Source organism: Sarcophilus harrisii, chromosome 2, assembly GCF_902635505.1.
Source record: "Sarcophilus harrisii chromosome 2, mSarHar1.11, whole genome shotgun sequence".
Classification (NCBI taxonomy): Eukaryota; Metazoa; Chordata; class Mammalia; order Dasyuromorphia; family Dasyuridae; genus Sarcophilus; species Sarcophilus harrisii.
In genome coordinates this window covers 482,325,563-482,348,811 of record NC_045427.1, presented here as the reverse complement: position 1 = coordinate 482,348,811, position 23,249 = coordinate 482,325,563, and the positions used below count along the sequence as shown (strand labels likewise).

The 23,249-nt window shown below is 35.8% G+C and overlaps 1 protein-coding gene across 1 annotated transcript in view; it reads right to left on the bottom strand.

Annotated features, from left to right (window-relative positions):
* ABL1 (ABL proto-oncogene 1, non-receptor tyrosine kinase) overlaps positions 1 to 21,943 on the bottom strand; it is a 172,958-nt gene extending 151,015 nt beyond the window's left edge. Inside the window, exon 1 of the mRNA XM_031954848.1 lies at positions 20,143 to 21,943. Coding sequence (XP_031810708.1) covers positions 20,143 to 20,281 — 139 coding nt within the window. The 5' untranslated portion in view covers positions 20,282 to 21,943. The remainder of the gene's footprint in view (positions 1 to 20,142) is intronic.
* Positions 21,944 to 23,249: the final 1,306 nt, after the last annotated feature.

The following is a 23,249-nucleotide window of genomic DNA, read 5'->3' as shown; positions in this document are numbered from 1 at the left end:
ATCATTAAGAAATGGCATAGGGATAACAGGATTTATGATAAAAAGTATCATATGGAAGCAAAGGATTCAAAAATGACAAATCAATATCTGACCAACTGTGAGTACACTCTAGTGAATGCTGGAGACCCTGGACTCAAGACTCAGTCATAAGATTCGTACTTATCCTGTTGATATGATTCCACAAAAAGGACTGTAGCAGCTACTACAGTTTATCTCTACCACAGTCTTTTACTCTCTATCCAACTAGGTTCAGGCCTTTATCTGAGCCCTCAGCTGGACTAAGACAGTAGCCCCCAAACTGATCTCTTTGCCTCCTTGTTTCCAGTCTCCCCCCTCTAAAATTCATCCTATACGTATTTTCTTTAATCTTCAGTTGCTCCATCTGTAAAACAGAAATTAAAATGTCTCCTCCATTAAAAGTGGTATGTGTAAGCAAATTTGGAAACCTGAAAGTGCTATATTATTAATATTATATTATATTAATTAATTATTATTAACTGTATTATTACAATGTCTCCTCCATCAAAAGGAATATGTGTAAGCAAATTTGGAAATCTTAAAGTGCTATATAAATATTAACTGTATTATTACCAGTATCTTCATTATTATTTTATTATCTCACAGAATTGAATTGAGGTGTAAGAATTGAGGCACTGAACATGGAAAGTTTTTAAATGACATAAAGCTCTATAATAAGTATAAAGACTTATTGAGTCTTAGTATTTCAATATCTCAGGGCCATCACAATTAATACTGATTATCATTACAAATCACAGATGTATAAAATATAGGATATTGGTTGAACCTATGCTGATTGCAGGCATACTTTACAACAATGGTGTCAAAGTCAAGCATAAGTCAATCTTGGGCCACATACTGACATAGATAACTATAAATTAACATTCTATTTATATTGCATTTTAATTTAGTTTTTAAACATTTTCAGAATATATTTCTGATTTCAGCATAGAGATGAGTATGATACTTCTGTTCTATGAGTTTTATGCTTTTTTTTTTTTTACCTTGACTTGTTATTGACAAATTTCTGCTGATTAGCCTCTACAAACAAAACTAAACTGATCCATAAACAGATAGAGTCCATCATCAGCTCATATTTTCTAGCTTTGTAGGACTAGCCAGAACTTTGTATACTGCTGGCAAACATACTGAGAACAGAGGATCATCTGCATACCGAAATGAGCTTTAGAGCAGTATTTTAATGAATGATCTATTCAAGATCAAGGGGTGGCAATCTGCATTGATGAAAAGAAAACCCCATTCACTTACTAGCTCTGTGTGACTCTGGGCAAGTCATTTAACCCCAACTGCAGGAGGGAGGGAGGGAGGAAGGAAAGAAGGAAGGAAGGAAGGAAGGAAGGAAGGAAGGAAGGAAGGAAGGAAGCCCAACCAATCATATTACAAAAGCAGCGTATCAAAGAGAAATTCTACCTTAGAATTTTAAGTTGATTTTTATCATTATGTTTTATTATAATCTGGACTTCATTTACTTACAATTTATAACAACCTAAAAGATTATCATACTAATACAGACAGGTCTTCTGCACCTAAACAGCAACCAAGAGTACTACTAATCTTTCCAAAGCATTGGTTTATTTTATTATTCTAATATATTTTTCCCCAATTTTTCTACATCTTTTTTGCATCTTCAAAAACTGAACTCTAAGAATTTTTTAACTGAGGTCTTTCCAAAATGATTGCTAATAATGTCAGTACCAGTTTATCTATCTTTTCCTTTACTTGTTATATATTAGAAGCAGGTTTTACCTCCAGCAGTTTTGCCACAAGTTTAATGACCAATTTGAACTTTGTGACTCTGGATAACAGATGGATAGGCTAAAGAAAATTTCCCTATTGTAACATTCCAGAGACTCCTGGGATTTTGTTGTAGTTTGGCTATGGGTTTTCAGGACCAGAAAATACTATAAGGAAAGGGAAAGGTCAAGAAATAAGATACAATCTAATTTATATTTTAATATATTTAAAATCTACTGGTCATCCTGCCATCTGGGGGAGGGGGTGGGGGGTAAGAGGTAAAAAATTGGAACAAGAGGTTTGGCAATTGTTAATGCTGTAAAGTCACCCATACATATAACCTGTAAATAAAAGGCTATTAAAAAAAAAAAAAAAGAAGAAGAAGAAGAAGAAGAAGAAATAAAATACAAGAACACTAAGAAACAGAAACATTCAAGCCATAGTCTGGAAGGAATCGATCAGTAGCTATGAGTTTAGAGAGAAAACAGAGAATAAAGATCTAGAGTTAGAAGTATACTATATAGTTAATTATATAAGTAGTTAGATGTCACAAATATTTGAACTAGTGGCTAATATCAAGAACTTTAGAAGCAGTTATTTCATCTGATATGACAAAAAGACAGAAGAGAAAATTAAAAGCAGGTCAAAGAAAAAAGAATCTTGGCAAATGAGTATGTTTTGCTATCCTGAAAATCACACACACAAAAAAAAGCCTTTATTATCAATAGTCAGGAAATAAAGTATCACTAAAATCCATGCATAAGAATCTACCCCTGTCCATTATTTGCCTTCAATGTAAAGGAAGTAAACTAAAAATCAGAGTAAGACATGAATAGTTTGGGGGAGATTTTAAGATAAAATAATTTATTGGAGTTCCAAAATAAGAATTTATTTCAATGAGGATTCATCTATGTCTTCATTCAGTACAAGGACACAAAGTTTAGGGCTTCATTAGGACATAATAAGAAAATAAAATTATTTTTAGTAGCTTACCAGTGACTTTACATACATTATCTCTTCTGTTTCTTATAGCAACCCTCTGAATAGTGCAAATATAAGCTCATTTTACAAATAAGAAATAGAGATGTTAAGTGATTGGCCCAAGGTCACTAGCTAGTAAATGGTAGAGAAGGAACTTGAATCCAGATCTTCTGACTAGAAACCCAGTACTCTTTCCACCCAAAACTTCTGAGGAAAAACAAAACAGAAAACATCAAAACTTTCTTTTTCAAATTAATGTTCTTATCGAGGGTCATGAAAGTAAATGAGAATACAGTACAGATGTTGGAATGGCATTTTTAAATTATTAGTTGCCTATTAGAATAGATATTTTTATTTTATTACTATATATAATAGAGTAACTGAAATTGTCTTTATAAAGAGAATCTATATTTTTTTTCCAACTGGTTATATACCTACAATTGGTCAAGAGCTCCATAGATTCTTCATCTATGACTTGACACTAAAGGAGAGTCAGTTATATTCACTTTCAATAAATCAGCAAGCATGTTAGAACATCTTTACCTTGTTTGCAGCTCTAACTGCTATACAGGCAAAGCAAAATAATAATAATATTAAAGAACTTGTGAAAACAGAAGCAAATAATGCAACAATATTAGGATATATATTTTTTGTATTTTTATTCTATATAAGGTTATTTGCTGGCTACTGTTAGGCTCTAGTTCAGTCTGTTATTTAAATTCTAACATGAATTATTTGGATTAAATTTGATGTTCAAGGCTATCTTGTATGTACTGATGTAGTGAGTGTGAATAATTATCGTAAACTATTAAAAAAAATCAACAAGCACTTATTAAGCACTTATTAGGTGCCAGGCACTGTTCCAGGAAGTAGAAATACAAAGAATGAAACAATCTTCATTTTCAAAGAGCTTATGTCTAACAATAATAAATAACACTATCAGTGTGCTATATTCCATTTTTGTGCCAGAAGAAAAAGCCGATTACAATTCTGTCTTCTAGCAGCAATTAACTAACATGAAAAGAATATTGTAATTTATTCTAGTCTTTCAGCTGTTAAAAGTTCACACAGAGATTTGGATTACAACTTGTTACATTAGCCTGAAATTTCATCTTTTAGAAACCTTCTTCTAAAACCTTGATTTGTATACATTTAGATAAATAGCTATACAGTTACTGAGCTTGAAACTTCACTCCCCTGATATATTCCAGAGCTCCTACAATTGAGCTATCCCTACTATTGCTTCGGGTGAAATGTTATAGCATGGGATTTTAGGGCTGGAAAGGATCCATGAAAAAGATTGTCTTCATATTATGCATTTTCAGACAGCTTGCTCTTTTTTTTTCTTAAACAAAAAAACCCAAAGCACCAGCCTGAGGACCAAGAAACTAGTTCAAGTCCTGGCAATGTCACAATCTACATGACCTGTTTAAATTTTTCTTCTAAACCTTAATCTGCTCATTTGTAAAGATCTGTTCCAATTCTAAAACTTCTAGAAAACTATTTTGTAAAATGGCACATTATAATGTATTAAAACCTAATACTATTCTACTTAAAAGAGTAAAATAGTTTATAAAATAAAAGAAAATCATAGCATCTTAGATTGTTATAAGGATTCTAAGGGCTGTTTACAATTTCCTGATAGAGAAACTGAAGCCCAAAGAGGATAAATACATCCCCCCAAATCAAACCGTTTAGTTAGTGGCAGGGCCAGAACTATAACACCCAGGTCTCCTGATTCTTTTTTTTTTTTTTTTTTTTTATTTAATAGCCTTTAATTTACAGGATATATACATGGGTAACTTTACAGCATTAACAATTGCCAAACCTCTTGTTCCAATTTTACCTCTTACCCCCCCCCCACCCCCTCCCCTAGATGGCAGGATGACCAGTAGATGTTAAATATATTAAAATATAACTTAGATACACAATAAGTATACATGACCAAAACATTATTTTGCTGTACAAAAAGAATCAGACTCTGAATTATTGTACAATTAGCTTGTGAAGGAAATCAAAGATGCAGGTGTGCATAAATATAGGGACTGGGAATTCAATGTAATGGTTTTTAGTCATCTCCCAGAGTTCTTTTTATGGGTATAGTTAGTTCAGTTCATTACTGCTCCATTAGAAATGATTTGGTTGATCTTGTTGCTGAGGATGGCCTGATCCATCAGGACTAGTCATCATCTAGTATTGTTGTTGAAGTATATAATGATCTCCTGGCAGGTCTCCTGATTCTTAAGGCTATGCCTCATTCCACTGAATCACATGTTATTTGCTCCATTCTAATTTTACACAATTATTTTAAAGGGGAACAATGTGCAATTAGTTGATGCACCATAAATGAACAGAGACTTTTTCCCAATTATATAACAGAAAGAAATATATATATATATACCAGGGGCAGCTAGGTAACACAGTGGATAGAGTTCCAGCCCTAAAGTCAGGAGGACCTGAGTTCACTTAACTCAGACACTTAACATTGCGTAGGTGTGTAACCCTGGGCAAATCACTTAACCCCAATTGCCTCAGCAAAAAAAAAAAAAAATCAAGAAATGCTTATAAAGTTAAAAAGATGTGAATTTGGACCTAAAATAGTAAGTCTCACATTAACTTAATAATTAGGTCAAGATGCAAACCAAATAAAGCTAGATAACCTAATATGAAGGGATAGAAAAGATGAAACTAAAGTATTATCAGATCCTAAATTAATATAGTATTTTTCATTTAAACTTTTTACCTGAGGATCTCATAAAGCATTTTGTAACTACATACTACTTGAACTTCAGGCAAAACAATTTATTGTCTTTATGCAAAAGTGATGATATATTTTTATTAACATTATGATACCTGTGCTATTTTTTAAAAAGGAGAAAAGAAAGTTTCTGAAAATAATCAATAAAATTTTACCATGCAATAATTCTATTTACAATTCTGTAATCAGGAAAAAAACAATCAAGTGCTGGTCATAATTCTTAATGATTAACATTCATTGCTAAACAGGTTGGAACTCTCAAAGACAAGTATGATAAATGATATATAAAAGTAAAGGAGGCATTTGCCCAGTTAATCATTTACTTCAAAATAAAACTGTGAAACACTGCTTATGCCCTTAAGAAATAAGATCTCTGATACAAAGTTTAATTTTCATTTAAAATGGAGACAGTTTTACTGTACAATAAAGCTTAGAAAACTTCATAGAAAGTCCATCCAATGGTATTTAGTCATGGAGTAAATATCCAATTTAATGTTGCTTTCCCTGCTTGAGTCACAGCCAGAGTAGTAATATTAAAGACTGACATGTAACACCTTAAGGTTTACCTAGCACTTTATCCAGATTATCTCATTTGATCCTTAAAAAAACCCAGTTTAAAAAACTGCACCCTTTTTGTAGTAGCAAGAAACTGGAAACTGAGTGGATACCCATTGGTTGGAGAAAAGTTGAATAAGTTTTGGTATATGAATGTTATGGAATATTATTGTTCTGTAAGAAATGACCAGCAGGATGATTTTAAAAGGCCTAGAGAGACTTACATGAACTGATGCTGAGTGAAATGAGTAGAACCAGGAGAACAGTGTACATAGTAACAGCAAGACTATATGATGATGAATTCTAATGGATAGGGCAGGGAGGTGATTCAGGCCAGTTCCAATGCTCTTGTGATGGAGAGAGCCATCTATACCCAGACAGAAGACTGTGGGAACTGAGTATTTTCACTTTTTTTTGTTGTTGTTGTTTGCTTGCATTTTGTTTTCTTTCTATTTTTTTTCCTTTTTGATCTGATTTTTCTTGTGCATCATGATAATTGTGGAAATATGTATAAAAGAACTGTACATGTTTAACATATTTCAGATTACTTGCTATCTAGAGGATGGAGTGGAGGAGGGAACAGAAAACAAATTTGGAACACAGGGTTTTGCAAGGGTGAATGTTGAAAATTATCTATGCATATGTTTTCAAAACAAAAAACTTCAATAAAAAAAATTTGGATGCTAAAAAAAACAATTTGCAGATAATATTCCTATTTTACAGGTAAGAAAAGGTTCTTAGGTTAAATGAGTTGTCAAAAATCACATATCAAAGGACTGTTAGAGGCAAAATTTTAAAAAAGTTCAGGGTTTTTCTGCCTTTATATATGTTTATTTTTGCAAGGAATTGTAAGTCAATAAAGAGATTTGTAAAAAGTTAATACATATAACTAATAAATATTGAATTGAAACCTTGCAGCTCTCTTCTTTCTTTTGGCTATTCTGCCCAGCCTGAAAAGGACAATCATATCCAAAAAAGTAGTATTCATTATGACCAGAAGAAGCATTATGATGTAGTGCAAAGGTGTTAAATACCCTTCCACACTTCCTAGTACTTCAAACCAAATTAAATGTAATACTTACATTACATAAATACTTAAAATAAATAAAAACCCAAAAGAGCACAGGTAATCTTAATATGTTTTTTGGGGGTATCTAGATGGCACAGTGGATAGAGCACCAGCCGTAAAGTCAGGAAGGACATGAGTTCAAATCTGGCCTCAGATATTTAAAACTTCCTAGCTGTGTGACCATGGGCAAGTCACTTAACCCCAATTGCTTGAGATGATTTCAGAGAAGGCACTGATATTAAGGAGGAGAGGGAAAGGCTTCTTGAAGAAAATAAGACTTGGCATTATTAATCAGAGAAATGTAAATTAAGACAACTCTGAGATACCACTACACACCTCTCAGATTGGCTAAGATGACAGGAAAAGATAATGACAAATGTTGAAGGGGATGTGGGAAAACTGGGACACTAATACATTGTTGGTGGAATTGTGCACGAATCCAACCATTCTGGAGAACAATTTAGAACTATGCCCAAAAAGTTATCAAACTGTGCATACCCTTTGATCCAGCAGTGTTTCTACTGGGCATATATCCCAAAGAGATTTTAAAGAGAGGAAAGGGACCTATATGTGCATTTTTGATTTCCTTCACAAGCTAATTGTACAATATTTCAGAGTCCAATTCTTTTTGTACAGCAAAATAACGGTTTGGTTATATATACTTATTGTGTATCTAATTTATATTTTAATATATTTTACATCTACTGGTCATCTTGCCATCTGGGGGAGGGGGTGAGGGAATGGAGGGGAAAAATTGGAACAAGAGATGGCAATTGTCAATGCTGTAAAGTTACTCATAGATATAACCTGTAAATAAAAGGCTATAAAAAAAAAAAAAGAAAAGAAAAAGAAAAAGAAACGACCAGCAGGATGAATAGAGAGGATTGGCGAGACTTACATGAACCGATGTTAAGTGAAATGAGCAGAACCAGGAGATCATTATACACTTCAACAACAATACTATATGATGATCAATTCTGATGGACGTGGCCCTCTTCAACAGTGAGATCAACCAAATTAGTTCCAATAGAGCAGTAATGAATTGAATCAGCTACACCTAGCAAAAGAATTCTAGGAAATGAATATGAACCATTACATAGAATTCCCAATCCCTCTATTTTTGTCCACCTGCATTTTTTATTTCTTTCCCATGTTAATTGTACACTATTTCAAAGTCTGATTCTTTTTGTACAGCAAAATAACTATATGGACATATATACATATATTGTATTTAACATATATTTTAACATATATAACATGTATTGGTCAACCTGCCATCTGGGGGAGGGAGGAGGGGAAAGGAGGGGAAAAATTGTAACAAAAGGTTTTGCTGAAAAATTACCCATGTATATATCTTGTAAATAAAAAGAAAAGCTATGATAAAAAAAGATAAATTAATTTTTTAAAAAAGAAAGAAAGACTTGGGAAACTAGGAAAGTCATAAGATGAAGAGAGGTCCAATTCTCGGGGACAGACGCTGAAAATGCAGTCAGGAGATGAGTACTTTGTGTAAGGAACAACAAAAAGATCAGTGTCACTGATCACAGAATATGTGGCAGAGAATAAGGTGATATGAAGAGGATATAAGAAGATTAAAAAGGACAATTTTAACTACATACAATTAAAAGTTTTTGCATAAACAAATCCAATGTAGTTAAGATGGAGAGGGAAAGTTAACTGATTCACTTTTGTAGGAATCAGTACCATTTGCCAATTAATATAGTCAAAAGATACAAAGAGGCAGTTTTCAGAGAATGAAATCTGAATTATGTAAAGTCACATGAGAAAATGCTCTAAATCGGATGTGTCAAACATGGTCCAGCCACTGAGCACAGCTAGAACAAACTGAAATGTAATTGGAAAATATTTCACAAAGTAAAAATAAAATATAACATAGATAATGTATAATATGTGATTTTCTAAATCAAAACGCTACCCACAAAAATTCTTAGGTATAGTTTAATTTCTATTTGAATTAGACATCATTGCTCTAAATCACTATTAGAGAAATGCAAGTTAAAGCAATTCTCACAATGATAAGATTTGCAAAGTTGACCCAAAAAAGCAAAATTATAAATGCCAAAAGAGCTATAATGAAAAAGGGCAAACTGATACACTATGATAGAGATCTAGGAACTGATACAGCCATCCCAGAAAGCAATTTAGAATGATGACCAAAAAATTACTAAACTGTATACCTTTTGATCCAGTCATACTATTACTAGGTTTATATCCCAAAGAAATCAAAGAAAGGGAAAAGGGATTCTTATGTACAAAAATATCTATAGCAAGTTTTTGTTTTGTTTTTTTTTTGCATTGGCAAAACTTAGAACTTAAAGGTATTCGATCAAGAGGGCAATGGCTAGATAAATTATGGTATATGAATGTAATGGAAAAGTATTATACAGTAAGAAATAAAGAATGGGATGGTTTCAAAGAAACTTGGCAAGATTTGTATGAACTGATGCAAAGTCAACTGAATGACAACAATTTATATACTATATCAAAATTGTAAAAACAAATTTGAGGAAGAGAGGAGAAAAAGTAGGTCTCCTTATCTCACTCAGGTTGGAAATGTAGCAATCACAAATGAACTCAATCCTAATATTGTTCAGTAGAAAAATTTTAAATTGCCATTTTTCTGGCAAAGGTCAGTTAACTTCTCCTCAGGAAACCTGGTGGTCATCTACTTCTGGGTGCTTCATTATGTTGATACCAGACTTACTAGGGACACCTGATCAGCTTCTGTCCTACTGCAACTCAAAAACCCAAATGAAAAATTTACTAGCTTCAGTCCCCACCACAGCAAGGACTACAGGCATAAGCTACAATGCATAGCAAAAATGAACAATTTTTAAAAACTTAAGGACTCTAATAACTACAATGATCAATCATAATTCTAGAAGACAAAAGATAAAGAATATTATCTATCTACCTCCTAACAAGATGATGATGTACTAATATGTGAAATAATATACACATTTTTGGACATGGCCAATGTGAGAATTTATTTTGCTTGACTTTGTTTATTCATTACACTTTTTTCTTTGGGGGAGAGAAAAAGAAGAGGAGAAAAACAAATGCTTGACAATTTTATTTTCAAAGAAGAAGGGGATAAATGCAAGAGACACTATGGAAATAGAAACAAGATTTGGCAATTGACTAAATATTAGGAGTGAAGAATTAAGGGTGATAACAAGGGTACAAAATGAGCGACAAGAAGAATGATGGTGGCCTGGACAGAAATAGACAAAAAGAAAGGTTAGATTTTGGGAAGAGATAGTTTATTATGGATATGTATAGTTTGAAATGTCTATAAGACATCCAAAATCATTTTCAGTTAAGCCAGAAATGTAGTTATTGTTCAAGTTTCTAAGAACATAAGCCATTCCCCAATTAATAAGTGGTTAAAGGATATAAACAAACAATTTTCAGATAAGAAATTAAAACCATTTCTAGTCACATAAAAATGCTCAAATCACTATTAATTAGAAAAATGCAAAGTAAGTCAACTTTGTACCACCACTTCACACCTCTCAGATTAGCTCAAGTGATAGGAAAGATTATGATAAATGCTGGATGGATGTGGGAAAATGGAACACTAATGCACGGTTGATGGAGTTGTGAAATGATGCAATCATTCTGGAGAGCAATTTAGAACTATGCCCAAGGGAAATAAAATTGTGTATACCCTTTGATCCAGCAGTGTTACTACTGGGCTTATATCCCAAAGAGATCTTAAAGGAGGGAAAGGAACACACATGTGCAAAAATGTTTGTGGCAGCCCTTTTTGTATTGGCAAGAAACTGGAAACTGAATGGATGCCCATCAGTTGGATGAATAAGTTATGGTATATGAATGTAATGGAATATTATTGTTCTTTTAGAATGATGAGCAGGCTGATTTCAGAAAAGCCTGGAAAGATTTACAGGAACTGATGCTAAGTGAAGACAGTAGAACCAAGAGAACACTGTACACAGTAATAACAAGATTATGTAATGATCAACTATGATGGACTTGGCTATTTTTCAACAATGAAGTGATTCAAGGCAATTCCAATGGAACTGTGATGGAAAATGCCAACCACAGACAAAGAAAGAACTAGGGAAAATGAATGTAGTTCAAAGGATAGTATTTTTATCTTTGTTATTGTTTGTTTGCTTTTTTTTTCCCTTTCGAACTAATTTTTTTTTTTTTTTGCACAGCATGATGAAATATGTTTAGGACAATTGCACATGTTTAATAACAACTATATCAAATTGCTTGCTGTTGTGGAGAGGGGAAGGAGGGAGAGAAAAATTTGGAATACAAGGTTTTACAAAGGTGAATGATGAAAATGATCTTTGCATGTATTCGGAAAAAATAAAATACTGTTAAAATTTTTAAAAAGGAAAAAAAAGGAAGAATGTCATTGATTTTGCTAAGCTGAAAGAAAAGATATGTTTTAGTTAGAGCTGTATTACACTGACAATTTCATCAGGACTGGGGAAAAATGTCATTGAATAATATTTTCAAGCATAAAAGCTGTCTCCATTCACTGGCACATCTTTCTCTCCTCCCACTCCTCAAGTCTTTGCTGCTAGTGCCTCCCTTCTGAGATCAATTCCAGTTTATCCTATATATAATCTTGTTTGCACATTGTCTAATCCTTTAAACTATGAACTACTTGAGATCAGATATTGTTTTTTGCCTTTCTTTTATCCCCAAGACTTAGCATAGTTCCTAGCACATAATAGGAACTTAATAATTGCTAAGTGACATGGCTTGATTTGTAATCTGGTTTCTAACCTCAATTGAAATAGCTCTCCAAAGTTACCAATAAGCCTTCAATGATCAAATCTGATGGTCTTTTCTCAGTACTATTTTTGATCTCTTCTGTATGTGACAATGTTGATCATCCTCTCCTCCTGAGTATTCTTTACTCTCTTGGTTTGTCTATCACTACTCTCTCCTTCTTCTTCTCTTACCTTTCTGACCATTCCTTTAAATGGTCTCCCTGGCTGGTTCATAATCCATTTAACTCCCCAAAGGCTCTGATTTGGGTCATCTTCCCTTCTCTCTCTACACTCTCCCTTGATAACCTTATCATTTCTCTGCAGATAATTTCTGCATTTATATATCTAGCCACAATATCTTCCCTGAGGTTCAATCCCACATCACCAACTATATATTGAATATTTAAAACATCAACATACCTAAAAATGAACTCATTATTTTCTTCCAAAATTCATCCTCTTCTGAACATCCCTATTTCTCTTAAGAATATCACCATTCTTTCAGTCAGCCTGGTCCATAACCTTGATGTCATCCTTGACTCTCTCTCTCAAAGCATATATTCAATCAATTGCCAAGTCAAACCATTTCTATCTCCATAACTTTAACTCTTATCAAACTACTTATTTGTCCTTTTTTTTTTAACATCTATTTTATATATGCTTACATATGCACTTGATGATTCTCCACTTCAATATAAGTTTCTTAAGAATAATGATATCACTCTTTGTACTTGAACTTTCACTACCAAGCCCATTGTCTGGCACATAACAATTGCCTGTTATTAATTGGCTGATTAACAAAAAGTCACAGAATCATAGCCTCATAGCTTTAAATGTGAAAGAGACCTCAGAAGTTATCTAGTACAACTCACTCATTTATACAGATAAAGAAATGAAAACCCAGGTGAAATTAACGAGACTTATTCAAGGTCTCAAATAATAAAAAGCAAAGCTGGAATTTAAAACCATATTTTTCAATTCCAAATTCATCACTCTTTCCTCATACCATTATTCACCCAAATCCAGAAGAAACATTAGCTTAAAGATAATAACATGTAAGATTTCATTCATAAAAAATTTGAATTATAACTTTTTTAAACTACTGTCCTTACAAAGAGTTCAATTTTATAAAACAAGAAATGTTAAATCTTAACTTTATACCATTTTAAACATATAAAGGAAGCACTTACCAAAAAAGATTTCAAAAGTGAGAATAAGAATGAATTTCTACTAACAAAATACTATTCTTACTAATACTTCAAAAACAGTTAAGATGCTGAATTCTCTAGTAGACATATAGAGCAAAAAGATAACATTGTGATTTCTATTTATCTTTGTAAATTTAACTAACATTCCAAACCTCAAATCATTCTAAAAAAAATTGTCATCTAACCATTCCAGTTAGTGCTTTGTGATAATTCATCTAATTCTGGTTCACAGATTCCAGCTAGTTCAATAACACTATTTCAACATGCTGATGTCTAACTCCAGCCTATACTATCATATAATAGCATTTAAAAGATCACAGGAAAAAAATCTTTAAAAATACTGTATCTCAAACCCAAGAAAATATAACTTTGGCCAACAAAATAACAGTAGTAAAGGAAAAGTGCTACAGAGTCAAGATGGCAGCATAGAAAGAAGTAGTCAAGTTCTACCACCTTTGACACCTTCAAAAAGATCTAGAAAACAGCACTAGACCAAATTCTGATCAGGAAATCTAAGGAGAAAAAAAATCATGACTCATTTTTTTAACCCAAGTGGGATATGGAGACAAAGAAGCCTATAGACACGGAGGATAGTGTCTATCCAGGAAATGCCCTACGGAGCATTCCATCACAGGAAGAATCTATGCATCAGGGTAAGAAAACATTCCAAATCCATCCAAAATCCAGCAAAGAAGGATCCAAACTCATGCAAGGTACAGGAATAGATGCCAACTGGCAGCTTTATTACTCACTATCAAGTTCTGAGTCTCAGATCCAGGGCGACTAAGGATAGGACCAGTGCCTAGGGATAGCATTCTATGGTCAGAAGCAATCTTGGGTCTGAGGCTGTATAATTCCTCAGAGCATATACAGAAGCAAGCAGCCTCTACATGGTTCTGATCCCAAGAACAAAGTTCCAGGTTTCAGCTGATTCTGGAGCTCCTCAAACTCTCAAGTTCTAGCTTCCTGAAGTCTACTGTGGAATAACAAGGGCAGGAATCCCAGAATTCCTAAAGGAATTCTGCATTCTGTCACTCTGACCAAGCAGAGCTTTCCAGCTAGATGATTGGTTGAGTCCAGCAGAAATCTACTGCAACTACCACCAGAGCCAGTCTACAAGTCTATTATACAGACTTAAACTCAGGTCATGAACTTGAAAAGCTCAACCAGAGGACAGAAATTAGACTTTGTCTTGGATCAGAATACTTTGGAAATACTGAAAACTTATAAATGCCCAACCAAAGTTCTCCTGAGATACTGGAATAACACAATGCCCAATACTACCCTAAAAAAGTAGCAACAGGACAAGCCCAATCTTTCCCTCCAAAAGTATGCAAAGCTTGGCCTTAGCATGAAATCTTAAGTAAAGAAGTAGGTTGAAAGGATGAACAAACAAAAAAGTAGCACTATTAAAAAAAAACAAAAAAAAAACCTTATGGTAACAGGGACATTCAAAGAAACAAATCCAGAACAAAAGAATGTTTCCAAAATATCTACAAGTAAAGCCTCAAAAGAATGCACAAGTTCAACTAGGAGATCTGAAAGAAATGAAGCAAGTTAAAAAATAGTTTTTTTTTAATAAATGAAATGAGAACACTAAAGAAAAAGTGGAAAAGTAATGAACGCTATGGAAGAAAGAATACAATAGAGAATACCTTGGTACAAGAGGTAGAAAACATTAACCAAGCAACAAATTTCCTGCAAATTAGAATGTACCAAATAAGAGATAAAATGCCACGAGACAAGAAAAATTCAAACAAATTAAAAAGACTGGGGAAAAAAGAAATGTAAGGTATTTCATATCAAAAACTGATCAGGATAACAGACTAGATAGAAATAATTTAAGGATCACCTGAAAGCCATGACTACCAAGAAAAAAAAAGCTTAAACATTATACTTCAAAAAGTCATAAAAGAAAATTATCCAAATCTCTTGGAACCAAATAGCAAAAGGGAAACGGAAAGAATCTACTGGTTTTCTCCTAAAAGCCCAAAACAAAAACTCACAGGTACGTTATAGGCAACTAAAATCCAAACCTTCCAGGTCAAATGAAAAATACCACAAGCAACTGGAAAGAAGAGCCACAGTAAGAATAATACATGGTTTAGCAATATGATTATGACAGAAGATAAAATATGTTGGAATCTTTACAAAGTGTTAAGCCATTGGAGTTGATTTAATCTTAGAAAGAGTTATTTTGGGCCAGAACTTGAACTAGGTACTAAGTACAACTGATGGAAACAATGCTTGTTGTTTATATAGGTTTATAGTCCAGATAACTTCCCCTACAAATTAGAGGGGGGGAAAATGAAACACTAATGAAATAGAAGACTTCCTAGCATTCCTGATGAAGCAACCAAAGCAGCATAGAAATTATGAAGTACAGAAATAAGAATGAAAAGAAACAAAAAGGTAAACATAACCAAGCAAATGATGAGGGAGGGAAGGAAAGAAAGGAGAAGGGAAAGATTAAGAACCTACCATGTGCCAGGCACTATGTTAAATACTTTACAAATATTATCTTATTTGATTCTCACAACAAGTCTGCCAAGTAGGTACTTGAACTTTTACAGTTGGGAAAACTAAGGCAAATAGCAGTTACGTGATTTGCCCAGGGTCATACAACTAGCAAATATCTCAAGCTATATTTGAACTTCACAGCTTCATGACCCTAGGCCCAGGGCTCGTCCACCAAACAGCTGCTTCCTGGAATAAAGTGTTTACTTTCTTAAGGGGAGGAGGGAAAGAGAGAAATAGAGAAATGTACCACATGTCCCTTCACAATCCTGTCAAAAGGCATCATGGAGGAGTCTAATTAAACAGAGGACCTAGGAGGTTGTTGTTCTGCTATGTTTTAATGATCTTAAAATAAAAATGGAAAAACACATGAGATGATTGAGGCTAGTTCCAATGAACTTGTGATGAAGAGAACCATCTACACCCAGAGAGAGGACTGTAGGAACTGAAGGTGGATTACAACATAGCATTTTCATTCTTTTTGTTGTTGTTGGCTTACATTTTGTTTTCTTAACTCATTTCCTTTCCTTTTTGATCTGATTTATCTTGTGCAGCAATATAATTGTATAAACATGTTTACATATATTGTAACTTTATAACATATATTGGATTGAGTGCTATCTAGGGGAGAGGGAGAGGGAAAGAAGGGGAAAATTTGGAACAGAAGGCTATGCAAGGGTCAATGTTGAAAAATTATCCATGCATATGTTTTGAAAATAAAAAGCTTTAATTAAAAAAAAAAAAAAGGATGGAAAAGTAAAGTAGAAGAATACAACAGTAGAGGAAAGAGTAGAGGAAGAATGCGGGAAATAACCTCATATAATCACACAAGCCTATATAAACAAGGAGGAAGGAATGGGGGGAACAAGGAATAGCTTTTGATTCTCATACTATCTGAACTGTTCAGAGAAGGGAAATGTACACTTTCTTGTGTCCTCAGTAATTAGCACAGTGCCTTGTGCTACATTTATGAACCTTTATATAACCCTTAATAAATGCTTACTTATTAACTGACACACATAATTGGACACGGAAATATATTTTATTCAAAAACTGAAACAAGAGGGAAAGAAGACTAAGAAAGAGGGTAAATTAAAAGAGGGAAATGTTCTAAGCAAAACAAACTCTTAGGATGTATGTACAAAAATATTTGGAACAGCTCTTCTTGGAGCAACAAAAAATTAGATATTGAGGGGTGCAAACCAAATGAGGACTGGTTAAATAAGCTATGTAAATAGGACAAAATGGTTGGTTGGTGGTTGTCCTTCGTTCTCAAATAGAACTAAAATGATATCACCATGTTGGGATTAAAGTATATTATGTCCAATTGTAGCTGATCAAACCAATATGAGTTCGGAAGACTCAACAACAGGTCAGATACAAACAGTCCATGTGAACATATGGAATGGAAATGTCTCTAAATTTTCACACCTCACATTTCTTGTGAACTAGCACAATTCTGTTTTAAAGAACACAATACCTTCTTTGATATAAGAACTCCATAACTTAATGGATGTCCATCAGTTGGAGAATGGCTGAATAAATTGTGGTATATGAATATTATGGAATATTACTGTTCTGTAAGAAATGACCAACAGGATGATTTCAAAAAGGCCTGGAGAGACTTACACGAACTGATGCTGAGTGAAATGAGCAGGACCAGGAGATCATTATATACTTCAAGAACAATACTATATGATGACCAGTTCTGATGGACCAGGCCATCCTCAGCAACGAGATCAACCAAATCATTTCTAATGGAGCAGTAATGAACTGAACTAGCTATGCCCAGAAAAAGAACTCTGGGAGATGACTAAAAACCATTATATTGAATTCCCAATCCCTATATTTATGCACACCTGCATTTTTGATTTCCTTCACAAGCTAATTGTACAATATTTCAGAGTCTGATTCTTTTTGTACAGCAAAATAACGTTTTGGTCATGCATACTTATTGTGTATCTAAGTTATATTTTAATATATTTAACATCTACTGGTCATCCTGCCATCTAGGGGAGGGGGTGGGAGGGTAAGAGGTGAAAAATTGGAACAAGAGGTTTGGCAATTGTTAATGCTGTAAAGTTACCCATGTATATATCCTGTAAATAAAAGGCTATTAAATTTAAAAAAAAAAAAAAAAAAAAAAAAAAAAAAAAGATATAAGAACTCCATGCTGGACAGTCCTAGGACAGTATCTCTGTCTCACAATGGATTACAAAGTTTTTCAGAGAGACCTTGAGAGTGTCCTTGTATCACTTCTTCTGAGCTCCATGTGAGCACTTACCTTGTACGAATTGTCCATAAAACAGTCTTTTAGGCAAACATATGTTTGGCATTCATACAACATGGCCAGCCCATCAGAGCTGCACTCTCTGAAGTAGAGCTTGAATGTCTGGCAGTTCAGCTCAAGAAAAGACCTCAGTGTCCATACCTTATCTTGCCAGGAGATCTTCAGAATCTTCCTAAGACAATTCAAATGGAAGCAATTCAGTTTCCTGGTATGGCGCTGGTAAGACTGTCCAACTTTTCTCAGGCATAAGAGGTCAGAACACCGCTCCACAGACCTTCAATTTGATGGGCAGTCTAACATCGCTTCTGGCACACGCTTTCCTTTGGAGTCACTCAAACACAAAGCTAACTCTGGCAATGGGTGTGTCAGCCTCATCATCTATGTGGACATCCCTGGAAATTATACTTCCAAGGTAAGTAAACTTATCCATAGCATTAAAATTTTCTCCATTTCTGTAACTGATGGTTCCACGTATAAATGGAGTGGTGCTGACTGGTGAAGAATGTGTTTTCTTGGTATTGTTAGACTAAAATTAGCATAAATAGCAGAGAATTGATCCATACTCTCTGTTACACTTCAGCCTCAGCGGCTGCACTGAGTCCACAATCAAAACAGGATAGAATACCATTGTGTTCTAAGAAATAATGAAGGAAATAAGTTTCATAAAAACTGGGAAGACTTAGAAGAACTGAAGCAGCGAAAAGGCAGAATGAAAACAGGACAACATTGTAAAGGCAAACAACTTTGAAGGAAAGGAACTCTAACCAACAGAATGACCAACTATGAGTCCAGAGAGCTCATGATGAAACATGCTCTCTACCTCCTGAACAGTGACAGATTCAGAGTGCAGATTTATATATATGTATATACATACATATATGCATCTATGTGTGTGCATATTTGTATGTATGTGTACATTTAGACATGGTTAATGTGGAAATTTGTTTTGCTTGACTACAGATGTATTTAATATTTATAGTCAAGTTGTTTTTCTTAATTACTTTTCTTTCTTTTTCCACTGGGAGAGAAGAAAGAAAAGGAAAAGGAGGATTTTTGTTGATTGAAAAAAAAATTATTAAAAAAAAAAAAAAAGAAAGAAAAGCTGTTACAACAGTGACTAGTCAGCTAAGGTGTAATCCCTTGTTACCAATGTATTTTAAAATGAACTTTTAAAAGGATAGAGAAGGTACAAAAAGTGAAAGAAGAAAGGAGAAATCGTAATAAGTGATTATTTTAACTATCACCAAATTTGTCTGTCAAACTGAAACTAAAATTTAATTAAATTTCAGAGCAATTTCAAGAAGTTTAAGAATTAAAATTTAAGTTCCTAATTAGGTCAGTGACCACAGATTTGAAGCTAATGGGACCACAAAAGTCATTTAGGTCAAACCTCCTAATATTACATATGAGGAATTCTTATTTGAATTTTGTAAATATATGAGTTGAAGACATTTTGATGACTAGAGCCCAACATCACTAAATATTTTAATAGGTCACACAGGACTTTACAAATACTTTTCCTTATAATAGAACTACGAATAGGACCCTGAGTAAGTTAATAAATGTTCCCTAATGAGAGATATCAGTCTAAGTTGTTTGCTTTAATTTAACCAAAAAGCATTACTAGAAGCAAGCTATAAGCAGAGATAATAGGACAACAAAATAGCAATACGTTAAAAATTTCAATGATAACTTTTCATAAATGTCATTTCAAAAAATTAAAATTAGAAAAACAATTTTAAGAGAAAATGATCAGCACTCGTGTTAGACAAAATTTATATTTTCCTGTTCATTCAAACAGCACTTAAACACTCTGCAAGTCGCATTTGTGCAAAGTATGTGCTCAGCTATATAATCATAGATTTATTAGAAATAAACTGGACTTTATTTAAGAATCATTTAGTCCAATCCTCTCATTTTACAAAGAAAAACTAAGGCCCATATTTTGGGGAAATGACTTCCCCAGCTTAACACAGCAAGTTATCTGAACAACTGGGATAAGAAATAAATAAAATTATAAGATTTTCTGCAGAACATCAAGTCATAAAGAAACTTTTTCTCATATTGGAATCCAAGAATCTATTAAGAGGAATATATACACATCAGCTTTCTAATTTTTAAATGTGAAGTCTGAAATCAGAAAAATCTGTTATGCTCTAATTTTAGCAAAGTCCATATAATAAACACTAATTTGAGCAATACTAATAAGTACTTACCATGCTCCACAAAAACATTGCAGTGTGGACCCCCATGCCTTGATGATGACTCCTTCTTTCCTGCTCCTTTGATAAAGTGCAGGGCAGGCAAACTTGGCCTTCTCTGGTCCCCAAGGACTTTTCCAGGCTGCTGCCCCATAAAGGAATAATAGACAACCCTTTCCAGAAGAAGGTTCCAGATCTTCCAGAGTAGTCCAATAGCTTAGAATGACAATAGTGTAATTTGGGTTTCACGTTCACATTCCAGATAAATCACTCATTGAAGCCAATCAGAGAATTCTCCTAAAACCCAGCGTAGACAAGACTTCTACACTCAGGTAAAGAAGAGCTCCACTTTTACAAATTATCAGTTTGATCAATCAGTACAACTACAATGTGATCAAAAGGGCAACTTCTTTGACTTGGATGTCTTTTACTTGTTGAACAGGAATTAGTTTCTTTCCAAAAGTGAAGCCATTTAAAAGACATTCACAAAGAATGCAGCTTCCCCACTGTAAGTTTTGCATCCCTCTCGAGAGTAAGGTATGTGCATGAAGTATTACTTCAAGCCTAAGAGAGTCAGGTATGCCGGAGTCATTTAAGATTTCAAAACAAAGACAAAGTGTTGAAAGTTTCTGGGTCTCTGCTTATCAGAAAAAATCGGGAGTGCTCTTTGACAGAAGGATCTGGATACCGGCTCTGAAACTTTTCCTGTGGAAGTCGCCCAACCCCTATCTCGGTCTCTTCATCTTTCACAAATTTCCTGCCAATCTGGCTGCTAACTTCTCCGGAAAACTGAGCGGGGTCACCCAGACTTCACAAGCAGAGTTACACTAGCAGTCACTCAGGGAATGCATTGCCAGCAATTTCAAGTCGGCTTTTTTAAAGGGCCTGTGGAACCAACCCAGGTTTCTCCTAAGCATTAAAGTTTGGGGCTGCCGAGAGCCTGAGACTTTCGGTGACATAGAAAAAGGCTCAGGGCATAAGAGGTTGCCAAGGGGGGGGGGGGGGGGGGGGGGGGGGGGGGGGGGGGAGAGGGGGGAACGAAGCAAGGGGACGAGGAAGTGTTTGAATGGGTGGCACCAAGAAGTTGAAGCCGGGCAAAAGGGAAAGCTCGGCAGCCTTTGAGGGAAAGGGTAGAGGGGGGAGAAAAGGAGGAGGGGGTGAGTGAGCAGCAGAGCTGGGGCACCTCGGAAGGAGCGGAACAGCAGAGTCTGGGGGTGCGGAGGGGTCAGCAGGGGACAGAGGCTGGTTCTCTCGCTCACGACCGGTGGAAGAGCTGCAGGCACCGGGGATGGAGGCACAACTTTGCCCAAGAGTCCTAGCTCCCCAGATGCCCCCAAAGCTGGGGTCGGGCAGAAGTCAGCAAGAAGCCTTTGGGGCGGGGAGGGGGAGGGGAGGCGCTGCCCAGTCTTCGGGGTGGAGGGGGGAGGAATTCAGCCCAGAGACATCCGCCGCCCCCAGCCCGGCGGTCCTTCCTCCCTCGGGTCTCCCACCCCAGCCAATGGTCGGTCAGTCACATCCCCCGAGCTCCCGAGCGTCCACCCGCTCCCTCCTTTCCAACCTGCCTCCCCTTACGCCTGCCTTTCTCTGCCTCACTCTCTCTGTCTCTCCCCCTCCCAGGTGGGGCGCGGGGCTGCAGCGGCCGGGGCGGGGGCCGGGGACCGGGGCGGGGAGGAGGGCGCCTTAGCTGCGGGTGCGCGGCCACCGGCTCCGGCGTTGCTGCTCAGGCAAAGACACCAACCCCCTCGGCCGCCATGATGGATTACAACCCGCTCCACAACGAGGTTGAGCTCCGCCCCGGGCTCCCTGCGCCCCGCCCCTCATAGCCCCGCCCGCCGCCACTACGTACGGGACGTAGCGGAAGCTGTGGGAGGAGGAGAGGGTAATAGGGAGGGGCGTACATCCGAGGGGAGGTGTTTTTGGTTTTTTTTTTTTAGATGATTTCCGTTTTATGAGTCAGGTGTATTTTCCAATCCCAATCCTCGCGCATTAATTAGCTTAAACAGAAACAACTAAAAACCGCCTCTTTTTTTGTCGGGTTTTTTTTTTTTCCCCAAACCAGAAGGAAACGCCCGCCTGTATTGGTCTCAAAGAAATCAGGCCGGGACAAATCTTTCTTCTCCATTGGCTGGTGAACCTTTTAGTACTGAAGTTTCTAACCAATCGCCTTGGGCGCCGTCCTGAAGGCTGCTGGGAACCGTAGTTTTTCCGTGATTTACTCCAAGCCACCGACTTTGTGCCCTCTTGTTCCAACCGGTTCTTCAGTCCTTCCTTCCAGGGATTGCGGGCTTCCCGGTCCCTTGGAGAGCAGGCATGGGTCTTCCCAGTCATAGCGCCCTAGCAGGCGAAGGTCTGGAACAAGACATAAACCACGGACGGGATTTTCTCAGAGCTGGAATAGGATGTTTTTCCTGGGATACCTTTAACGCATCCACCTGTACCCCACCCCCACTCCCGCTAGCCGTATCGTAGTGTCTTTTCCTTTCCAGTCTTTGTTGTGTTCCGCTCAAGAACTAAAGCATTGGAATTATGGAAGGAAAACATATCTGGGAAATCTAACCTTTGCTAACCAAGTTAAAAACACAGCATGCACTGGAAATTTGCTTTCTTCCTTATATTAGGTGATTTATACAACAAATGCTGGAGCACGTGAAAGAGACTGGAACAAGGTCACCTAACTACTTTGTGACCTTGTGCATCTCTGAAGGAAGCGAGGTGGAAGACAGTTTAGGATGAGGGGCTCATCCATTACTTGGGTGTATTCAACAGACCTCATCAGTCATGAGACACACCATGTTAAACATATTTGATGGGAGGGATGATGTGTCTGGGCCTTTGCACAATTGTCCCCCCCTCTGGTATGATCTCTTCTCCTTCACTCCTACCTCAGTTTAAGTGTACTTGATATAGGACTTTTCCTATTTCCCCAATCTTTATTCTTCTATCCAAAATAATAATAATGATACCTTATAATTATTTTGCATACATGTAATAATGCATTTAAGAATTGTTTTCTATCAGTAGAATCTAAGTGCCAGGTTATAGTAGACAGATAATGGTTATTTAATGGCATTTTTTTTCACAGCCTGTTTCCCCATTTGTAAAATGAATAGATTGATCAAAAT